Source organism: Macaca fascicularis, chromosome 2 (assembly GCF_037993035.2).
Source record: "Macaca fascicularis isolate 582-1 chromosome 2, T2T-MFA8v1.1".
NCBI classification, from domain to species: Eukaryota; Metazoa; Chordata; class Mammalia; order Primates; family Cercopithecidae; genus Macaca; species Macaca fascicularis.
In genome coordinates, this window is record NC_088376.1 from 76,165,509 (window position 1) to 76,188,652 (window position 23,144).

Here is a 23,144-nt window from a genome sequence, read left to right on the forward strand (position 1 = left end):
ACAGAACACCAAGAAGATTTAACCCAAAAGAGACTACCTCGAGACATTTAATAATTAAATTCCCAAAGGTCAAGGATAAAGAAAGAATGCAAAAAGCAGCAGGATAAAGGAGACAAATAACCTACAAAGGAGCTCCAATATATTTGGCAGCAGACTTTTCGGTGTAACTTTACAGGCCAGGAGAGAGAGTTGCATGACATATTTAAAATGCTGTAGGAAAAATATATATATATTTTTAGCAAAGTATATATATTTTTAAAATATCCAGTGAAAATATCCTTCAAACCTGGAAAAGAAATGTAGCCTTTCTCAAGCAAAAGCTGAGGGATTTCATCAACACAAGACAAATCCTATAAGATATGCTGAAGAGAATTATTTTAGTCTGAAAGAAAAGAATGTTAAGGCCGGGCATAGTGGCTCATGCCTGTAATCCCAGCATTTTGGGAGGCCAAGGCGGGCGGATCACGAGGTCAGGAGATCCAGACCATCCTGGCTAACACAGTGAAACCCCGTCTCTACTAAAAATCAAAAAAAAAAAAAAAAAAAAAAATTAGCCGGGCGTCATGTCGGGCACCTGTAGTCCCAGCTACTCTGGAGGCTGAGCCAGGAGAATGGAAAAACAAACAAACAAACAAACAAACAAACAAAAACGGATGTTAAGGGCTAAAAAAAGAAATTATGATACAAAACTGACTGGGAATAGTAAGTACACAGAAAACACAGAATATTAAAACAATACATTTGTGGTATGTAAACTACTTGTATTTTGAATAAAAAGATTAAAAGTCATATTTATAAAAAATAACTACAACCTTTCAAGACAGACTGTATAATGAAATATAAATGGAAACTGAAAGTTTAAAAAGCAGGAGGATGAAGTTAAAGTGTAGAGATTTTATTAGTTTTCTCTCTGCTTGTAAGTTTGTTTATGCAATCAGTGTTAAGTTGTCATCAGCTTAAAATAGTGAGTTGTAAGATACTATTTGCAAGCATCCTGATAACTTCAAATCAAAATAACTACAACATATACACAGAAAATAGAAAGTAAGAAATTAAAACACACCACCTAATAAAATTGCCTTCACTAAAAGGAAGACAGAAGAAAGGAAAGAAGATAGAGACAACCATAAAACAACCAGAAAACATGTACAAATAGCAGGAGTAAGCCTTTACTTATCAATGATAACGATGAATGTTAATGAACTAAATCTCCAATAAAAAGATATAGAACAGCTGAATGGATTAGAAAACAAGATCTAATGATCTATTGCTCACAATAAACACACTGCACCTATAAAGATGCACAGACTGAAAATAAAGTAATGAAAAGAGATATTCCATGCAAATGAAACCATAAAAGAGCATGAATAGCTATACTGATATCAGACAAAATAGATTTTCAGACAAAAAATATTAAGAGAAAAAGATCATAATTATATAATAACAGGATCAATTCAGCAATGAATGTATATATATCACACATATAGCACACATATATATGTGCGTATATATATGCATCAAACACTGGAGCACCCAGATGTATAAAACAAATAACTAAATAGATAAATAGAACTCAATGTAATAGGGCTGGAGACTTTGACACCCCGTGTTCAACATTGTACAGATCATCCAGACAGACAGAAAACTAACAAAGAAACATTGTCTTTAATCTTTATTATAAATTAAATGGACCTGATAGATTTTTACAGAATATTGTATCCAATGGCTACAGACATTCTTCTCTTAAGCACAGGAATTATTCTCAAGGGTAGACCATATGTCAGGTCAAAAACAAGACTTAAAATATTTTAATTGAAATCATATCAAGTATTTTCTTCCACCACAATGGAATAAAATTAGAAATAAATAACAGGAATAACTTTGGAAGCTACATAAAAACATGAAAATTAAACAATATGCTCCTGAATAAACATTGGGTCAATGAATAAATTTAGGAAAAAATTTTACAAATGTCTTAAAACAGCTGATAATGGAAACACAACGTACTAAATATATGGGATAAAATGAAAGCAATGCTAAGGGGAAAAATTATAGCAGTAAGTACCTACATTAAAAAAGTTGAAAAACTTTAAATAAACAACCTAATCATGTGTCTTAAAGAACTAGAAAATCAAGAGCAAACCTAACCCAAAATTAGTAGAAAAGAAAAAATAATGATCGGAGAAGAAATACATGAAATTGAAAAAAAAAAAGTATAAAAGAGGAACAAAATGAAAAGTTGTTTTTTTGAAAATATAAACAAAATCAAATAACCTTTAGCTAGACTAAGAAAAAAAGCAAGGCCCAAATAAATAAAATCAGTGATTGAAAAGGACACATTACAACAGATAACACAGAAATGCAAGTAATTTTTAGAGGCTACTATGAGAAGCTATATGCCAATAAATTGGAAAACCTAGAAGAAATGCATAAATTCCTAAACACATACAATCTACTAAGATCAAGCCATGGAGAAATTTATCTGGTATATCTTTACATTTTACATGACTTCTTATAAGAACTGTTTTATAAATTCTTTGATTATTTTCTTCGTCTAATGTTTTCCTCCACAATTAAAATACAAAATTCAGACTTGAAAGCAGATATACACACACACGTGCGCGCGCGCGCGCGCGCACACACACACACACACACACACATGCACGTCCACAGAAACTTCATCGTTTCAGAGAAGAAAATTTGAGTGACACAATTTTAATAAATATATTTTACTTCTCCAATAAGTGGTGTACTTCCATCTGACTCATTTATCCACACATGTTGTGCGTTTCCCCTCTCATAGGATGCATATGTTGTTCCATTGGCACGTCGACTAATGGAAATTGCAGGATCCTAATAACAGAAAGAAGAAACTATGCAAAAATCTATTAACTTACACATGTGTAGACACTAAAAATGTATTAATGTATAATTGATTATTACCAAGATGATGACATATTTCTGCCCATAGTTATGCAAATCTTGCACAAATTGAGGGAGTCCGTTAAATGCAACTTGATCATAAGTAAAGTCTTTCTTGTCTTCCATGTAGTCAATATCAGTGACCTGTGTATCCTGAAAGTTAGATGATTGTATTTCAATACATAGTACTGAAAGAGCTCTCAGTCAGGTCAATCTTTAACTCCAATGAATGTGTATCATAAACATAATCTTTAAAAAATAAATGAACATCCATCGTTTTCATTTCACTTAAGAAGTAATTGTATTGTTTGTAAAACTGGTTTTTCTAATTATTAAGTACAAAAGCATTAAGTGATTATTCATATTTTTCAGTGATAATGACTAGATATGCATTGTTTTTATATACGTAGATTTCAATGCACAAAAATCAAAAACTTACACATTTCAGCATTTTTTGAAAATATATAGATTCTAAAATTAAGTTTTATTTTTAAAACTAAAAATGGTTTTGTTTACAGTGGAATATGTATTCTGTTCTAGTATAACTAACAATCGGTTCTTCAAAAGCATATATTTGTACTTTCAGGAGGCAAGGGCATTACATATGAGATAAAATATACTTTACAGTTAAAAGGTAGCCTTGTAATTATATTATATAATGTATATAGTAGATATTCGTGACAATTTCCTATAGGTATTATTATGTGACAATATTTAACTTAAGTTATATATTCCCACGAACCCGTCATTCTACTTACAAATGGTATGCCAGCTTCTCGGTTTCTCCTTACCACTTCTTTCACTACATCTAGTGATTTATAATTCCAGCGACTTAGTTGGAATCCAAGACTCCAATATGCTGGCATTGCTGGTAGTCCAACAAGCTTAAAGTAAATGAGAATATAATTAGTTTGAGTAGAAAAAATATAGTTAGCATTAATAACCAAGGTTAATGTGCCTTTTATTTTCTTATATCTCTAATATTCATTTGTTTATAAAATTTAAACAAACAATTAGTGTTACCTGGATTCTAAACAATTTCCTATTCTATTTGAATGTGTTATGAAATTTTTAACAAGTTTAAGTCTTATACTTCATGTTTTAGTTTGTGCTTAAAAATTAGAAAGTGCAGCATACCAAAAAGGAGCATTTGCCGAGATATGTTTCAAGTATTGCAGAAAGTTAAATAAGAGAATACAATAAAAACAACAAATAAATGATGATAAAAGGGAAAATTTTCCACCACCATCCTATTTTCTATTACAAGTCACCATATAAGAAAAACAGAAAAAATGTTTGAAAGTACAGAATTTCTGTTTCCCTACATTTTGGCACTTATCTATCTCCTGGTTTGCAAAAATGTTAATAAAATATATGTTCTGCAGTCCTCCCACCCAGTTATTGCATAGACTCTTTCTTATTCACATGCAGTGCCTCAGCTTCATTTCTTCCTCCTGGGGGCAAATGGATTGCCATATCTTCCTATTTCTGTAGTGGCCCAAGCAAGTTCAGTGCAAGAGAATATCAGTGTCACACTACAACGAATGATATAATTTTGCACATGGAAATTTGGATGTAACTGGTGTTATTTTTTTCCACTAAAAACTGAGTATTAGGTTATATGTGATGCATAATCATACTTGACATAAAATTTTTTCTTTGGTTTAGGCATATATATATATACGTATAGGATCCATGATTTCTAGGTAACAATCAAGGAATTACTCCTGTTGGGTTATTGTTTTCTATTCAAATGAAATACTAAACCTATTTCAAACTTGGTATCAGATAAACCTTATATCAAATAAAGCTTTCAAGAATTAGTATTTTTTATACCATACTCCTAAACACCATATGTCCCATAAAATTAAGGATTTAGACATGTGATTGAAATTTCTTCTTATATATGTGTGAAGAATCAACATATATGCTGACATAAATTTCTTCTCATATATATGTGAAGAATCAGCATATATGTAACAATACTTTTTTTGAAATAGTTTGACATTCTGCCGACTTTACTCAACATGTGGGAGATAGCTATGCCAACTGATGTTTGACAGTTGAAATGTCAAAGAGTAGTGTTTCTCCCTCTTGTTCATGTGATAACCACACACAAAGTCTATATGTAGACCAGCCTAGAACTGTAATTATGATTTTATATTAGAGAGACTGTAAATGTTGTGTGTTTCTTTTCTAAATTTTACATTTATAAACATAAATTTGGGAATGATTATACATTGTAAATGATTAAACAGCAAAAAACCCTAGCTACTCTCATTTCAGATTTTTGGATCCTAATTTTAAAAGTTTTTTATAGTAATCATCCTTTGAGATCATTTTTGCAAATGGGAATTTTATGTCAAAAGGTATATCAAGAAAATAAGATTTTTAAAATAGGCATAATCTTTAAATCTTATACCAATGAAAATAATTTTCTTTTCCATTATAACACCAGGAATCATATATATCAACAGTTAGAAGAGAGAAATTACGTGCAAGTTTTAGAATCATCTTCAGTGTAGGTCCTGGATTCCCCAGCTCTCTAAAGCCCATATTGAGCTCCAGTATACAAGATGTTACTTAATATATAAATAAGAGTTGCTTAGATAGTAACTTGAGATGTACAGTTTCAGACTAGGTTTTAAACTCAACCCTCTGAAGGCCCCAGGATAGGAGTCAATTTTCCTGGAGTTTACCTACTATGAATTTGTTATTATTTCATTTGAATAGAAAACAATAACCCAACATGAGTAATTTCTTGATTGTTACCTAGAAATCATGGATCCTATACATATATATATATATATATGCCTAAACCAAAGAAAAATTTTTATGTCAAGTATGATTATGCATCACATATAACCTAATATTCAGTTTTTAGTGGAAAAAAATAACACCAGTTACATCCAAATTTCCATGTGCAAAATTATACCATCCGTTGTAATGTGACACTGATACTCTCTTGCACTGAACTTGCTTGGTCCACTACAGAAATAGGAATTTCTAAATTCATCGGTTTTCCCACAACTCAGTTACCTCTAGGATTTTGACCAAAAGGATATATGACCTCTACATTTATTGCCTATTCTGTGTTAAATAAGATCGTTCCTTTTGCTTTACTCCATCATATAAAGTCATGAATAAGTAAATATTTAATATTCAAAATCTCAATGAAATCCAATGATCGAACTCAGCTGCCTAGAAGCAAGAAATTTTGAATTCAGAAACATAGAAACTTGAGTACATATAGAGTTCATTGGGAAAAGTAAAAACCACCCAGCTGCATCTTAAATATGTTAAGATTTTCAAAAACATTTAGCTAAGAGGCCCCTAATATGTAAAATAAAGTCATCTAAATATGTGGTCATATTAGATGAAATAAAAGTATGCAGAAAAAATTTTATAAAATAGACCTGAAACACACCTGTTGATACTGTTGAACTACTTGTTCCGGTGTATCTCCTAGAAAGATGTAAAAATCCAGAATGCCACCAGTAACTCTATATGTTACTATTGGAGTAGGCTGGATAAAAATCTCTACAAAATAAAATTGGGAAACTTATATGTAAATCGTGAAAGGGCTTATAGTAATGAATTGCAAATTCCATTTAAATTAATTTGTATTAACGACATTATTTTACAATATTTTGAAATAAGAAATAATGAAATATTGAATGCAGAAATAACATAGGGAAAAAGTAAAACGCCAACATGTCTGAGGCTTATAATAAAATGTCCCAGCTATTTTCTTTCACAGATGGTGGCAAAAGCTCCCCCTGGATATTGCGTTGCAAAAGGTTAGTTGCAAAGGATTAATTCTCTGACACCAAAAGATGTTTCTCTAAAACTGCGTTTTTAATTAGTCATTTAAACTGAAGATTCTCTGAAAGGTCATATTATCACATATTAACTTCTAAAGGACAAAGTGTCAAAAGTTTTAATTTAACTTTTCTAAATACAAGACACAGTAAGTGACTGGATAACCATGTAATAAACTGATCTTGCTGAAATGTGATTAATTTCTTCAATTTTTTGTTATCATCAATTCACCTATTAAAGAGATATTATACTCATAATATTAAAAACTAAAATACTACATTATATGAATTATGATGAACTAAAAAATTTACTCTTCTATTTCCATGGACATCTTTTTTATTTTCATTTGTAGTGGTATGTTTACTTATCTAGACAAATGAGATTGAGGGAATGAAAATACCGATTGGCATGGATGTGTTTCGGTACTCCTCTGAAAGGAAAATAAAGTGCCTGAATGCCACAACATAGCATACTCTCCCCATAATAGATGCACTGGCATGCAAAAATTGATTTTCTCTTTAATTTCAAAATTTACTTATAACAATTTCATACGTTAATATTAACTATAATAGAGTTTGCTCTGACATACAATATGCATGATTGAAATAAAGAGAGCATTGAAAACATTTCAAGTGAAATCTATAAATATATTATCAAATAAATTATTCTTACCCATTGCATTGCTATTCATTAAGAAAACACCAAATGACTTTCCAGATGTATCTTCAATACACATAAAGAATGTTTGATGGCCATATAAATTATTATTATTCTATAAGGCAAGAATGTGAAAATAAAATTTTCAAATATATTTAAAACAAAAAGATTATATATTTTATATGCTCTTCATGAATTAATTTGTTACTATAATTTGTTTCCCATGTTTCTATACTAATTGTCTTCACTATACATACCAATGAAACATTATAGGTAAAACAAAACTTCAAACTTTTTAACATTATTAATATAGTAATGTATAAAATATATAACATATACTATTAATATATTACTTAACTGTCCTGTTTTATTATAATTACATTAGTTTTAATAGCGTATGCCCAGGTGGGAGGATCACGAGGTCAGGAGATGAAGACCATCCCGGCTAACTGGTGAAATGTTGCCTCTACTAAAAATACGAAAAATTAGCTGGGCGCGGTGACATGCACCTGTAATCCCAGCTACTTGGGAGGCTCAGGCGGAAGAATCGCTTGAACCCAAGAGGCAGAGGTTGCAGTGAGTCCAGATCATGCCACTGCGTTCCAGCCTAGGTGACAGAGCTAGACTCCATCTCAAAAATAAATAAATAAAATACAAAATTAAAATAATAACTTAGTCATGATAAGGTAATGGCATGTTTATCAATTAGGCCTCATGTACACCCAAGGTACTGCAGGAGCTTCCAAAATGATATGTACCCTCATAAAAATTTAGTAGTCTGTTTCTTGAGAGCTGATGAGGAGCTTACATGATAGAGACAAACTGGAAATACAGTGATATGGTGAAAGGAAAAAGACTTCCTGACTAAGTGCATATGGATTTTTAAAGGAAAGAATGTATGTAAATTAGCTCTGACATTCTCTCTCTGGTGTTAATTAATTAATCTCACTCTGCTGTAAACAGAAATTAGTAAAATTCATTAGAAATTCTGTACCAAATGAAACTCTTTAAAACAACTACTCACTGGTTTATTTTTGATATAGAAACAACATTGCCAATTAAAAAGAAATAACTGACAAGCATTTGATCAAAGTCAATCATGAATCAAAAATATTTTTTAAAGGTATGATGTTTGCTCTCAAAAATCTCACATTTTTGAGCAAAAAACATAGAAACAAACATATACAGGAGTAACACACTAATATGATTATTATACTAAGTCAAGTATAAAGATAAAGACTAAGTCCTTATTGGAGAGTTTGGGAGAAGTTCTTACAAGATCAAATTTCGGTTGAGAGCTGAATGATATAATATGAGTGATGAAGAACATCAGGTTTCTGTACTTATCAGAAAAAAAAAACAAACTGTGCAAAGATTTGAAGTTATGGAAAATGATCATATATTATAGAACAATAAGAAGGACAGAGATGCACGAGATAGTATCTGGTAGCTAGGCAGACATTATATTGTATGAAGATATGTAAAACAGAATTATTCTAGTGCAATGGCTAGCCATTGATGGATGTACAAGGGTGATTTGAACAGGAATAATAAAATATGATCATGAAAGTCAAAATAAACCATTTATAAACTGGAAATCCCATGAAAAACTTCACAAAATCTGTTAGTCACTGAGTCCATTTAAAACCTATCAATTGTCACTCTCAAGCTAAACAATACAGCAACAAGCTTTTGTATTGGTATCAGTGACATTCAAATAGTTTAGTTGATCAGTTAAAATAAACGATGTTTTCAAATATGCTAAGATTATCATCTGCTGCACTATAATGATTATATTTATAACAAGAAAAATAGTTTCTTACATCACCGGGAAGTTGATCTCGAGTAAAAATTGGCCATGTTTTCCAGGATAAATCATGACGAAATCTCTTATGAACCTGTTCCCCAATACCATAAATGTAATCACTTGGAAGACGGGTTGAGATCTGTAAGTACTGGTCAGAGTACACTAAGGGACCAATGCTGGTGTCAAACCTGTACCGTAAAAGAAATAAAGAAATAATCATATAAAAGAAATAAAGAAATGATCACCATAAAAGAAATAAAGAAATAATCATATATTAATCATATATATAAAGAAATAAAGAAATAAATATATATATGTAGTTCTACCAGATACAGGTTTATGTTAACGTTATCCAGAATATTTCATTTTAAACACACCTGTGGTTAGCTTTGGTCACTTCTTAGAAACACACACATTACCCCATAAAAAAAATTGGTTCACTGCATCGACACAATTTTTGCCAATATCTTTCACATCCATTTCTTCCTTTACTTTTCATCACAAGTTTAAAGCATAACTACCATTATCAATCACATTTCACAGATGACACAAACTGGGATAATTAGTTGATGTTTTTAGGGACCACAAACTGGTTGGCAGGAGAGCCAAGTTTCAAACCCAGTTCTGCTTGCTCTGGGTACTAGATTTTAAAATACAGTATTTTACTGGCTTCCACCCTTAAAAATTAAGTTTGAAAGCATTTTTCCCCTAAAAAAGTTTTATGTTTTATGCAGATGAAATAGGTACTACAAGAAATGCTAAATGACGTTTAAGATTTGTATGCTTTTATTTTTATTGACAATTAGTTATTGTATATACAGTCAACCCTCCATATCTGTGAGTTTTGAATTCATGGATTCAACCAACCAGGGATGGAAATTATTTGAGGGGGGGAAAAAAAAAGAATGGTGTATCTATACTAAATACATACAGACATATTTTTATTATCATTCTTCACTAAACAATTTAGTATAACAATTCTTTACATATAATATACATTGCATTCATTATAATTTAGAAATGATTTAAGTATACAAGAGGATGTGCGTAGGTTATATACAAATACTACACAATATTATATAAGGAATTTGAGCATCCATGGATTTTGGTATACTCAGTGGGGGAGCGGGGATTGTCCTGAAAGCAGTCTCCATGGATACTGAGGGAGGTCTGTATTAATGGGATACAATGTGATGTTTTGATACACATGATTTGATGATAAAACTAATTAACGTATCCATCACCCTACATACTTTTTACTGCAAACATTTAGAATTTATAGTAGTCTCTTAGTACTTTTGCAATATACATTAAATTATTATTTTAATATTAGCTATAGTCACCATGTTGATTTGTCTCAAAAACATGTTGTTTCTGTCTAATCATTTGATCAACATCTCCCCATTCTCCTCCACTCCCAGCCTCTGGAAACCATAATTCTACTTTCCGCTTCTATGATTTCAACATGTTTTAGATTTCACTTATAAAGAAGATCATATAGTATTTGTCTTTCTGTGTCTGGCTTATTTCACATGGTATTTAATATTTTTATGATTTAACATAAAGTCATTAACAAAAGTACTAAAGTACATTTAGTAAGAGTAATTGCTGAGATTTAATCTTGACAATTGATTTATTAGCAATTCTTGGGGATACAAGGGCATTTATCTTGAAACCATTCATAGGAAATTACTAAATCTCTTGCACCTACACACCTCATACAATCATAATGAAGGTGTTCAGTCTATATTGGATTCTACATATATATAAACTATTTTAATATTAATATGGGAACTAACTCCTCTTTCATCTTTGAATAGTAACTGTCTGATTCTACAAATTGGCAACAAAATATCATAAATATGGGGGAAAGACACAAAAGCTATTCTATGTATGTACAAATATATGCAAGACTAGAGTTGCATTAGTGAAGCTCTCCACCTTCATCTTTGTTCAACCTTTATTTGTAGATTATGATTTATGCTCCAGCATCTTTCATCCACAAGAAACCAAACTCTTTTATCACTGTAAACTTTATAAACCTATCCACTTACCCTCTTTTGGGAGGAAATTTATTTCTACCAAAAATGTCTTGAAATTAAGACTTTCCAATTCTATAATAACAGAATAAACTCATATAATTGTAAAATAATATACTTACAAAATTTTATCATTGCTTTTCCTAATAACTTGGATGCTAAATGGGTTTGGGGTAACCTTCACATCATACAGTGTATCAGAAACTGTGGGTCCAGTAAACTCTTTTACGTACTGATGAGGAACTTCATATCTTCTATTATTTGGATCAGTAATCTGGAAAGATTTAAGCAAATTAACATTACTTGATTCTAGACTTTTATTTAATATTCCATTTCTGAACTATTAAATGCAAGTTCTGAACAAAAAATAACATGGTGATTAGTTTCATAGAAGAGTATTAATCTATTCAGAACCTTAATTTTAACATTTTTGAGTGGCTATGCACAAAGTGTATAAATATTAAAGAAATACATAGATTTAGCTGGTTATGAAGTATTGTGTATAAAATTAAGTGCAGAGTTTTACTGACTGATATAAAAATGATAGTATTACCAAATATTGATTACTGAATACTAGTAATCAATCACTGTATACTAGTAAATCAAGACACTAAATACTAGACCTTTGTGAAGTTAATCATTCTCAATGCTTTTCAATGTTTGGGTCCTTATATAACTATATAAAGATAAGAAACTTATCTTATCCATAAAGAAAAGAAATTTTGTTTAAAAATTTTTAGAGGAACTAAAAAGAAGTACTGAAATAAAATTGAATCACTGAGAAAAAGAAAAATTTGGTTTCCGTGAAATTATTGCTAAAAAGGTGATGTACAAATAATTTGGTGCTGTTTTTACTTCCAAATCCAAAATATTTATACTAGTAAACTACATTCTTAAAAAAAAAGAAGAATCGTACCTTTTAAAATCATGAATAAAATTTATAATCAATGAAAGAAAGTATTATGTTGCATGTATACAACACTAACACTTTTCTCAAATTAAATTTTAGATTAATCTTCTATCATAGCCTGTAGTTTAAATAATAATAAATTTTAAATGTTTCTTGAGAATGCTTATTTTCTTCAAGGCACTGAGCTAAATATTTTGCATGAATGATATTATTTAAATCCTTCAAAAATAAGTACAGAGCACACTATTATTAATTGTATGTTATATTTGCGTAAACAATCTGAGAGAAGTGCAGTTTAATTAATCCTTCGCCTTGGAATAAATATTTCTCAAGAGAGAAAATATATTTGTAGGATGAAAGGTGTGTTCATCAAATGTCTCACTGCAAGCACCACCTCCCGGATTCTTGCCATTCTCCTGCCTCAGCCTTCCCAGTAGCTGGGACTACAGGCGCCCACCACCACGCCCGGCTAATCTTTTGTATTTTTAATAGAGACAGGGTTTCACCGAGTTAGCCAGGATGGGCTCGTTCTCCTGACCTCGTGATCCGCCCGCCTCGGCTTCCCAAAGTGCTGGGATTACAGGCATGAGCCACCGCGCCCGGCCCATCAAATGTCTTTTAGTATTAAATCTTCTTTGGAAACCTTAAAAACCGAACCTTGAACCGGAAACGATTGGGTGTCTGATTTTGAGTTGTTAAGAGAACACTGTTGATGTCATTTCCAAATAGTGTAGGTGAAGGTATCCTGTTTAATTTGGCTTCAAGTCCTTAAAGAATAAAAAAAGCTGCCATGAGTGACTTGATTTATAATGTTAACAATTATTAAATATATTTATGTTACTGTATTTACCACAAATTAGTACTTTTTAAATTTGTTACAATCATACAAAAATAAGAAATTTGAACATTCTCAGGAACATATTTCTTATTTGATTCTATTTAAGGTATTTTTCCAAAGAAAAAATTAAGGCACATTTTTGCTTCACTTACAATATATCATATTGAATCAACACGGTAAAGGACTTCTTACCAATACTTGTTGTTGTGTTTTCTTGAACATTATAACCATGATTATCAACGAAGAAGCACCAAGGAATAAGAGAGTCATTCCATGGCCTCCAGCAGCAGCCTCTCTGTGCACAAATTCCCTGATAAAATATTTTAAAAGGAATTATATCATTAGTACTATTATCAGATGTCCCAGTCTCTATTTTTCCAATTAATTTTTAAATAATCTAATTTTTTCAAATGTATAATATGGTAAAATAGCATTTGCTCTTTTGTTTCTTTTACCTGGAAGAAATACATTTAATAAATTGAATTAATTACACCCTGTCAGAAATTTATGACCTGAGATGTGATTATTAAAATCACGTATCTATACAAATTTTTGTAAGCTCACGTATTTTAAAGAAACCTGATCTCCAAACGATTATAATTTATTCTGTTGTCATGGTATTCATATGGAAGAACTGAAATATTTATTTTGTACTAATTATCTATCAAGCTGAAATTTAAACTAGAAGGATGAAAATATGGCCCTGAATTTAAAGCCACTTAAAATCTGTAAGGGATTTAATTCTACCTACTTACTAGTTCAATATTTAATTAAACTATCTTAACTAGTTTATGTGCCGGTATCACAAGTAGTTGCTGCAATTGCATTCAATTAATAAAGCAAAATACTGAATTCTCAGTAATTTTATTATCCATATGAAATATTATGTGAAGTGAAAGAAAAATTATAAATGTTTATATATAAATAGTTTAGCCAAATATTGACGCTATGCATGAACAGCAGTATCATTACAAGTCTTCTTACTATGTAAATTTAATAGTGTGACACACTTTTATAATTCGAAAAATTGTAGGATTTTCCCCTTTGCTTACTTTCCATGAAAATAAGTTCTTAAAAACCTCCATTTTAATCAGCTGAAAGTGTGCACTAACCTTTCTGCTATTTCATCCTCAAATTAAAATGGTATCAGATACAGACACACACACACATATATAATATATATAGTATATATACTATATATTTATATATTTTATATAATATTTAAATAGCTAAGTATATGGAATATATGTATATTTATTATATATAAAATATAGATTTTATATATTCATTTATATATTAAAGTACATATTATATATAAAATATATATTTATATTAAATAAAAATACACATATTTTTATTTTTATGTATAATAAAAATACATATATTATTATATACATATATAATTATATATAATATATTTATATATATAAAATCTCTCTAAACACCTTATATACATATATGTGTGTGTTTAGGTATATATTTATATATTTATACCCAAACACACATACACACATATATATTGTAAACTGGGGTACAATTGGATCTAATTACTTATCAGAGCCTAAAGTGTGTGCAACTTTTGATCAGGCAATTTTATCTCCGGTTATCTAACCTGAAGAAATACTCCTAGCAATACAAAGAGACAATTGTACAATACAAACACAAATACAAAAAAATATTATTTACAGCAGTCTCTACGAAAGATTTGTATATAAAAGTCTAAATACATTTACATAAATACATATATAAACACATAAAGGTGTTAAGTTTAAAAAATAAAATGAAAGAAATAAGCACACTATAATCACAATTTAAATAATTTAAAAATATAGAGTAAAATAGGCTTACATTCATTTCCTGAAAATATACCATATTATTTTCCTATGGCTTTCATAAAAACCTTGGAAAAGGTGGCTTAAAGCAACAAAAATTTACTCTTTTACTGTACTGGAGGCTATAAGTCCTAACTCAAGGTGTCAGCGCAGCCATGCTGCCTCCAAAGGCTTCACAAAATAATTCTCCCTTGTCTCTCTCTAGCTCCTAGTAGCTCCTGGCAATCCTTGGCGTTCCTTGGTTTATAGGTGTATTTTTCCAATTTCTGCTTCCATTTCACATGGCTTTCTTCCCTGTCTGTTTCTGTGTGTGGTTCCTTCCTCTTATAAGGACATTAGTCATTCAGCCCAGGGCCCAACTTAATTCACCACGACTACATCTTAACTAATTGCTTCTGGAAAACTGTATTTCCAGATAAGGTCATATCCAACGACTCCAAGTAGATATGAATTTTTGAAAAACATTATTTAACCTACTACATATACACACCAATATATCAATTAAAAACATATATCCCTGTTGTTGCTTTAAAAATATTGGTAATTTTAGTTTATCTTGTGAAGATTTTGATACTTGTTATTTATGTTTAGTTGTTCTTCCTATTTTTCAGGTCTCATTATTTTTAGTTTCTTATCTAATTATTTTCCTTTTGGCTTCATTTGACACAGTTAAACTCTAGCAAATAAAAGTATAATAAATTTATCATATTGTAACATATTTCATCATATATGATATACAATTATGTGATTATATATATTAAATGTAATAATTTTATATGTAGTAACATATGTGTATACAATACATAGATATGTATATTCACTGTATTATGCCCCCAAAATTCATATGTTGAAGCTCTAACCCCCAATGTGAAGGTATTTGGAGATAGGTCCTTTCAGGGATTAATTAAGTTTAAATAAAAATATAAGGGTGGAGCCCTAATTCATTAGGACTGGTGTCCTTTTAAGAGAAGGAAAAGACAACAGAGATCTCTCTCTCTGCACAAAGAGGAAATACTCATTGTGAGGACAAAATGAGAAGGCAGCTGTCTACAAGCGAGAAAGAGAGGCCTCACTAGAAACCAGCCTTGATGATGACACCTTGATCTTGGACTTCTAGCCTCCTAGATTGTGAGAAAATAATTGCTATTGTTTAAGCTAACCATTCTGTGGAATTTTGTTATGGCAGCCTGAGCTAATGCACTTTGCATGGAATTATGGCTGTTTCCTAGGTAATCATTTGATTATTCTATATTTTCTCATCATTGTGCACTAAGTAAACATGCCCTTTCTAATATACAATAAACATGCCATTTCTAGTATACAATAATTTATACAGTAAGTTTAATATAACCGATTTTCAAATATTTAACAATCATGATCTATCCTCATGTATATGAAAATTCAAGATAAATCTTTTTTTAGTTAAGGAAATTTTTTGAAAATCATTACTTTAACCAACTTCAATCTCTATCACTACATTTGGAACAAATAATATTTAGTCAGATGGAATGCTTCTCATATTTAAAAGAGTAAGTGTATATATTTAAGATGAAAATTATTTATTTAGTTGATCACTTAAGATGGTGGAAAATTAACATTTGAAGTGTTTTAAAGAATATTTAAGGTATTTAATGAAAAGTATTATTAAAGATATATAACTATAAATAACAACAACAGCAACAACAAAAAAAACCCCTGAGTGACAAAGATTGAATAAAAGTTGTATTTGAAAATTGCAACATCTCCTAAAGCAGAAAAAGGCAAATATCTAGGCCCATTTTCTAATTTCAGGTAGATTTCATTTTTCATTCCTTTATTATTTACTTTTTAAATCCATTTTGTATAATAGAAAAATACAACCTTGAAAATTCATCCACTTAGAGAAAATTATGACATGCTCGTTAAAGAACAGTGACTACTGAGTTCGTGAAACATGAGCTCACATTGAACTTTGCATACTACTATTCTAATTCCAGTTTTGCCTGTAAAGTAGCAAAGTGACATTGGAGTATTAATTTAGCCTTGAAAAACACTCTAAGCTTCCATATAAGTCCAGAACTTTATGAATAAGGTACCGCTTAAATGATAATCTCTTTAAAATCATTTTGTTAAGTTGCACTTTCCTAGTTAAAAATGTCAAGAAAATACTCAAATTCATTTGAGATATACTAAGTTAAACTTTTAAAACTGTAAGTTGTCATTTTATAAATAACAAGCATAAATATATTGGCTGAAGTTTAACTTGTTTACTTCACAAATATAATTTATTACACACTGAAAACATTCTTCAGCAATCTAGCAATCTAACAGTTTAAGTTGACAGTAAAGACTAATAGTAGGCAACAAAACTATAAACCATTCACTTTCAAATGTTGTTTCCCTATAAGACCTTCAAAACCCATATTGTTCCTCATAGAATTATATGTTCAACTTCAATCATTTCTTTCCTTCTTTCTTTCCTTCTTTCTTTCCTTCTTTCTCTCTTTCTTTCTCTCTCTCTCTCTCTTTCTTTTCAGATGGAGTCTCGCTCTGTCACTCAGGCTGGAGTGCAGTGGCTCAAACTCGGCCCACTGCAAGCTCCACCTAAAAAGGTTAAGTAAAGAGAATATCTGGCCACTTTCCTCAGTGTATCACAGTAAATACTATGTTATTTAGCTATTCTATCAGTGGGTAAGCTATAGGGCCTACTATTCATAGTATTACTCTAAGGAAAATCTCATCTCTTTCAAATTTGTTTGTGGCAAATTAATTAGAAAATTATATGCTTACTATGATGTAGGGAAGATAGAATAGGAACAAAATAAATTTTATAGTTTATTCAGTTAATTTGTGTGTGGTAAGGTGGAGTGGAGAAGGTGAAATTTATAATTGCATATCATATTTGCAAATGCAAATATTTGCAAAATGTCAGTACATAGAGTCAGCCCTCTGCATCTGTGGATACAGCAAACTGTGGATCAAAAATATTTCAAGGAACAAAAAATACCAACATGGTAATAAAAATAATGTAAACAAAAAACTGCTGTATAACAATTACTCGCATAGCATTTACATGGTATTAGACTTATAAATACTCTACAGATGATTTAAAGTATACAGGAGAATGTGCATAAGTTAGATGCAAATACTGCCATTTTATATAAGATATTTGAACATCTGCAGATTTCGATATCCTCAGAAGTCCTGAAACCAATTCCCCGAGGATACACATGTATATGTGCATATACACCCACACACATAGACCTTTATTCCCACACAGATTTCCCACACAAATCTGTGTGGGAATAAAGGAAGATTGAACGTGGGTTACATGAATCCAATTGGTTACCGCTAATTTTCTCCATTTTCTCTTCTTCACTTCTAATTGCTAAATTAAAAACAAATAATAATTTTCATAAAATGAGTATCATTTTATGTTCCACAGATACTTCTTAATGCTATTATTACAAATACTCTATTGGAACATACATATCATCTCTTAAATGTTCTATATTATCAAAGGTATACTTTCTTCAATAAGTAGATTTGAGATGATAGAATTTCATGAAGATTTATAAAATTAATGATAATTTGTTAAATATGGATGAATATTAACTTGCTAGTTTAAACTGAGCAGAGATAAAGGAAAGCAAACTCAGTAACTTCTATTATCTATCATTTTTAATAGAGAGCTATGATAAAAAGATAAATGCAGCCTAATTTATGTCTAGCTCTTTATTAAATAAGATTGATCTTATATTGAACAATTATCTTAATATAATAATTTACATATTCATTAAAAATAGTAAAGACTTTTGTTGCAGACCTCTGTTGGGAATTGTTCTGGAATGCAGTTTATTCTCACATTGACAGGATCATTTAACACATTTGGACATTTTCCTGAATCAGAAGGATTTGTAATCGTAGGAGTAATAGTTGGAGTTGAAGTAGAATCACTAATTTCTGGGGGAGGAAAGAACTCAATAAAATAAAACATGACATTAAATTAATTTTCTCAGATTTTTCAAGTAACAAGTACTTTTTGAAATAATACATGAATTCATATAAAATGAAAATTTTCAAATAAATTTTGCATTTAAAAAAGACCTACAAATTCAAGCACTAGTCATCAAAAGGAAAAGATCCAATCATACTTTTAAAATTGACAGTGTAGAATCCTATTGACTTTTTCTTCAGAAATACAAAATATATTTACAAAACAACTTGGTGTAGATTCAAAAGGTAACAAAATATACATTCATACTGTATTTACAACTTGTATTTTATAGCTTAAGAAACAAGATGGAGCAATATGATTTACGAAAAGCATAAAGAAAAGGTTAGAAGAAATTAGAGAAGAGGAAAATAGGTGAAAGTACGTACTTTCAAGGGAATAATTTGATAGGTAGAGTAGAGAAAGCTGGAATAGCAAAGAATGGTAGATACCAACTCCATATAAATAACATTCCAGCAATGAGATATTATTAAAATCTATTGCTTCATAATAGAGTAAGCTCTCAGTTTCTGGAAGTAGGCAAAACAAAAGACTACCAGGAATAAGAGATGCTAACTATAGTCTAGAAGATAATGTGTAACATCTTTTACAAGGCTGGTTTGCTCAAGAGAGAATAATGAAGAGATTCAGCGTTCCGTATGTACCAACTCTAAATTAGAATTAAAATATTCAGAAAAAAGATAATTAAACTATCCAAGTCTTTTTTCAACTTTCCTCTACCTGCCTTTTTCATACAACCTCTCTCTCCTTAAAATAAAATCTAGCCAGAACAAAGAATATATGCTCAAATGCTCATTTCCTTTGCAAGTGTGCAAAGGCTGGAGCAAAAACCCAGGTTTTCCCACTAATGAGATGATGCTCACGCCAGTAAGCTATTATTCCACCTTACATTAACGATTTGATCCCATTGCCTCTTTGCTCTTTGTCAAGTAGCTAGGGAAGGCAATTAATGTCAAAGAACATGGATTCCTTAATTACAATAGCTCGTCATTGAAATAACTTGAATATAATGAATAGAAAAAGTTGGAGTAGTTGTGTAACTGACCCTGGATTTTTTTATGAGTGTTTCATCTTACACAGATTATTTTTTAAAACCTATAACTATTGTGGAGTAACTTCCTCCTAACTTCACGATAATGTAGACATGCTTTTAATGCACTACTTACCTTCAACAGCAGGTGTCTTAGTTGCTAAAACAACAATTAGGGCAATAGCTATTATAGTAACTATGACAAAGAGGGCAATCAGAGAGATTTCTAATCCACTAAATTTCTTTCTTGCCATCTAAAAAGAGAAAATAATATATATTTAAAATGTAAAATATATAACTATAATAAACCACCAATAATTCTCATGAAATTACATACATTCTTTTTTTTAGTAAGTACAATGCAGAGTGGCAGACAGCACTTCCATAACATCCTAAATTAAGCACCCACTTAATAATACATTAAGCATGTACTTAATAACTTGTAACTTATCCTCATATAAAATGTAAGCAATACATGCAATTTAAAGTAAAAGGAATGAATTACTGATGTGCATTACAGTAGTAGTATGCTGAGATGAAAATATAGATGGAAAAAATATATTCAAGTAGGTGTGCATTGCCTTCTCATTTAGAGCATTTTGCAAGGCAAAGGCTTCCATTTGCACTGTTTCTCAATTCTCACAACAATTTTATGAAGGAAATAGTTATTCATATTTTATGAATTAGGAACTTTAAGCTTAAGAGAGAATAAGTTATATTTCAAAGTTAAAAACTTCAGTTTTTTTCTTGAACTCTCGTCTCTCTAATTCCAACACTACTTTCCACAATGATACTGTCAAAAAGAACATAAATACATATATTTGATAGAACAGTATATATTTGCGAGTTGCTAGTCTGTTTAAAAATCTTTTGAATTATCACTAAGTTCCTCCATCAAACAGCAGCAAATTAGATATACAAAACTCTCATATCAAAAATATGTATTTATTATTAGATGGCATTATACTTTTGAGGTAGCATATAGAAAATACCCAAATGTAGACTGGAAAGAACACATCTACAATAATTATCTGAAAGTATATTTGTTTAATTTAATTTTGACCACATATATCTTATTTTTCTTAGTTCTCAGGTTTCCATGGATTACCTGTATTCCATGATTTTAATATAAATCTTAATTCAAAGACATATACCAAAGTAGAACTTGGAATTTCTAGAGTAAATGCTTTAATAAATTACTGGGTTTAAAACCATTTTTTTTTTTTTTTTTGGTCTCACAATGATCCCTGTTCTGTAACTGTGTCAACTCAAGTGCCCAGTTTTCCCAACCTAAACATCTTTTTTTTCCTTCTTCCATAGGTTTTACAACATTCAATCATTCAGTAAGTCCATTTGACTTTATCTTTAAAGAATTTTTAGAATTATGCCTTCATTTTATTCCCAGTACCACAGCATAATTTTTAGATAACACATTGCCTTCATACCTGCAGTTCAGTTTCAATCCCTGCTCATCCACTCTTCTAGGTGAATTCTAAATTTTTCTTAATTCAGATGTCATGGTGAGTTCCTTACTACTCTGAGGCAGAGTTAATCTAGCCTTTCTTCATTTACCATAGCATAGGAAATGTTCATTGCAATTATTTATGTATATGTCAATTTCCTCAATTAGATTGTTACATTCTTGTTAGCAAAAATCGTAAAAGTAGTCAGAGACTAATATTAAGTAACCAAAAACTTAATTTTTTACTATAGCTTATAAATGAATATCTGCAGATTAGCATTCATTCTTAGTATATAATTTTCTGTTACAGATATGTAAGCTTATTACTGCATCAGTAATCTTCAAAGAAAATGAATGTAAACTAAACAGAGCAACAGGTAACATATAAAGCTGTTTGAAAAATGAAGCCCAGTTGCTTGATACTACGTTGAGAATTGACAAAGTTAAATTTAGTGTTCAACTTTAAATAAGTGTAAATCTCATTTGACGTGATAACCTACTTTGCTACCAAGAAGTCAGTAATGAGAATTGTGTTTTCTTTTTTGACAAGGGAAATCTTTAAAAAAATGCATTTTTTGTCATGAGTCAAACTCTCCTTTGTCTAGAAAAATCGAAACAAAATTTAAAACAATTGCTTAAAATTACTGTGATAAAAATACGATCCCTGTAATTTTGGATTACAGTAATTTTAAACAACTCTTCTTGGAAATTATATATTGATACCCTTTCTCTGCATATTTATTATGAAGATGAACAATATTGTATAACAACTTGAAGAATGATCTTTGAAAAGTCAACTAGGAAACATTAAATGTTTTATAAATGTAGCATTCTGCTCTATATAGATTTTCTTAGAATATATGTAAGCATACTTTATTATTCATCTATTTTTCAAAATCTCAATCAACTTATTTTCTTTCATATAGAGTCATTAAACAAAAGTTGTTATGATTCCACCTAAGTCTTACAAAAGTTATAGTGAAGAGTTGGGCCAAAAAAAAAAAAAATCCTGTGTTTAAAACAAATTAGAAATGTGTTTTCCTGTTTAATACAAGGTACTGCATGTTTTAAATGGCAACTTAAAATATATGATATTGCTATTTTAACCTAGTGCAGACAGATGGGAATACTGCTAACACAAATTAAGAAAAAATATAATTAGTTGAAAACATAAAAATAACAAAAAAAAATGAGCTATAGACTTACCTTATTTCATAGCCTGTTCTGTTTGCTGTGTTATACCAGACTTGGATAAGGTTGCCAAAATAATGATCAAGGCAAGTTGCTTAGGTATATATTGAACTACTCATAAAGTTTTATTGCACCCTCACCAGCCTATCAGTGTTTAATAATCTTCTGCTCAACATGCAATTGTTAAAAGCCTTAACCCTGAAAGTAGTTTACATAAGTCTTTCTCTCTGGGAATGTAAGTTAATTAGTAATTGTACTGTCAGATAGTCTTTGATTTCTCAAAGCTGTGAACTATTAGTATCTTAAGAACATAAAAGTAGCTCTTTCTTTTTTTTCTCTTTTCATAATTATATTTCTTTTATATTTAGATGTTCTTATAATAACTATTTTGTCTCATTGTGTGCAATTTAGATCTTCACTGGAAAGTAGAAACATATTTGAAAGACAGAATCTGTAAAAAATTTGCAGGATATAACAATTAGAAGGTAATATTTTGTAAAAAGTAATTATTAAATAAAAATTATTCCCTGTGTCTTGTCTTAAATCTTAAGGTTGAAAAAGTGACCAAATCCTTAAGTATAAGACATAAAGTAGAGGTGTACAGATAAGTAATTTAGATATAAAATCAACATATTTATCT

General features: G+C 30.1%; 1 protein-coding gene across 1 annotated transcript in view; it reads right to left on the reverse strand.

The window, feature by feature from the left end:
- The window catches only part of SI (sucrase-isomaltase), a 102,256-nt gene extending 79,673 nt beyond the window's left edge, over positions 1–22,583 (reverse strand). The window contains exons 1-12 of the mRNA XM_005546292.3: positions 22,520–22,583; positions 19,988–20,105; positions 18,633–18,769; positions 13,188–13,305; positions 12,815–12,924; positions 11,370–11,521; positions 9,225–9,396; positions 7,417–7,516; positions 6,350–6,462; positions 3,681–3,806; positions 2,944–3,075; positions 2,734–2,853 (exon numbers count right to left, since the gene is read on the reverse strand). Coding sequence (XP_005546349.3) covers positions 2,734–2,853; positions 2,944–3,075; positions 3,681–3,806; positions 6,350–6,462; positions 7,417–7,516; positions 9,225–9,396; positions 11,370–11,521; positions 12,815–12,924; positions 13,188–13,305; positions 18,633–18,769; positions 19,988–20,105 — 1,398 coding nt within the window. The 5' untranslated portion in view covers positions 22,520–22,583. The remainder of the gene's footprint in view (positions 1–2,733; positions 2,854–2,943; positions 3,076–3,680; positions 3,807–6,349; positions 6,463–7,416; positions 7,517–9,224; positions 9,397–11,369; positions 11,522–12,814; positions 12,925–13,187; positions 13,306–18,632; positions 18,770–19,987; positions 20,106–22,519) is intronic.
- Positions 22,584–23,144: the final 561 nt, after the last annotated feature.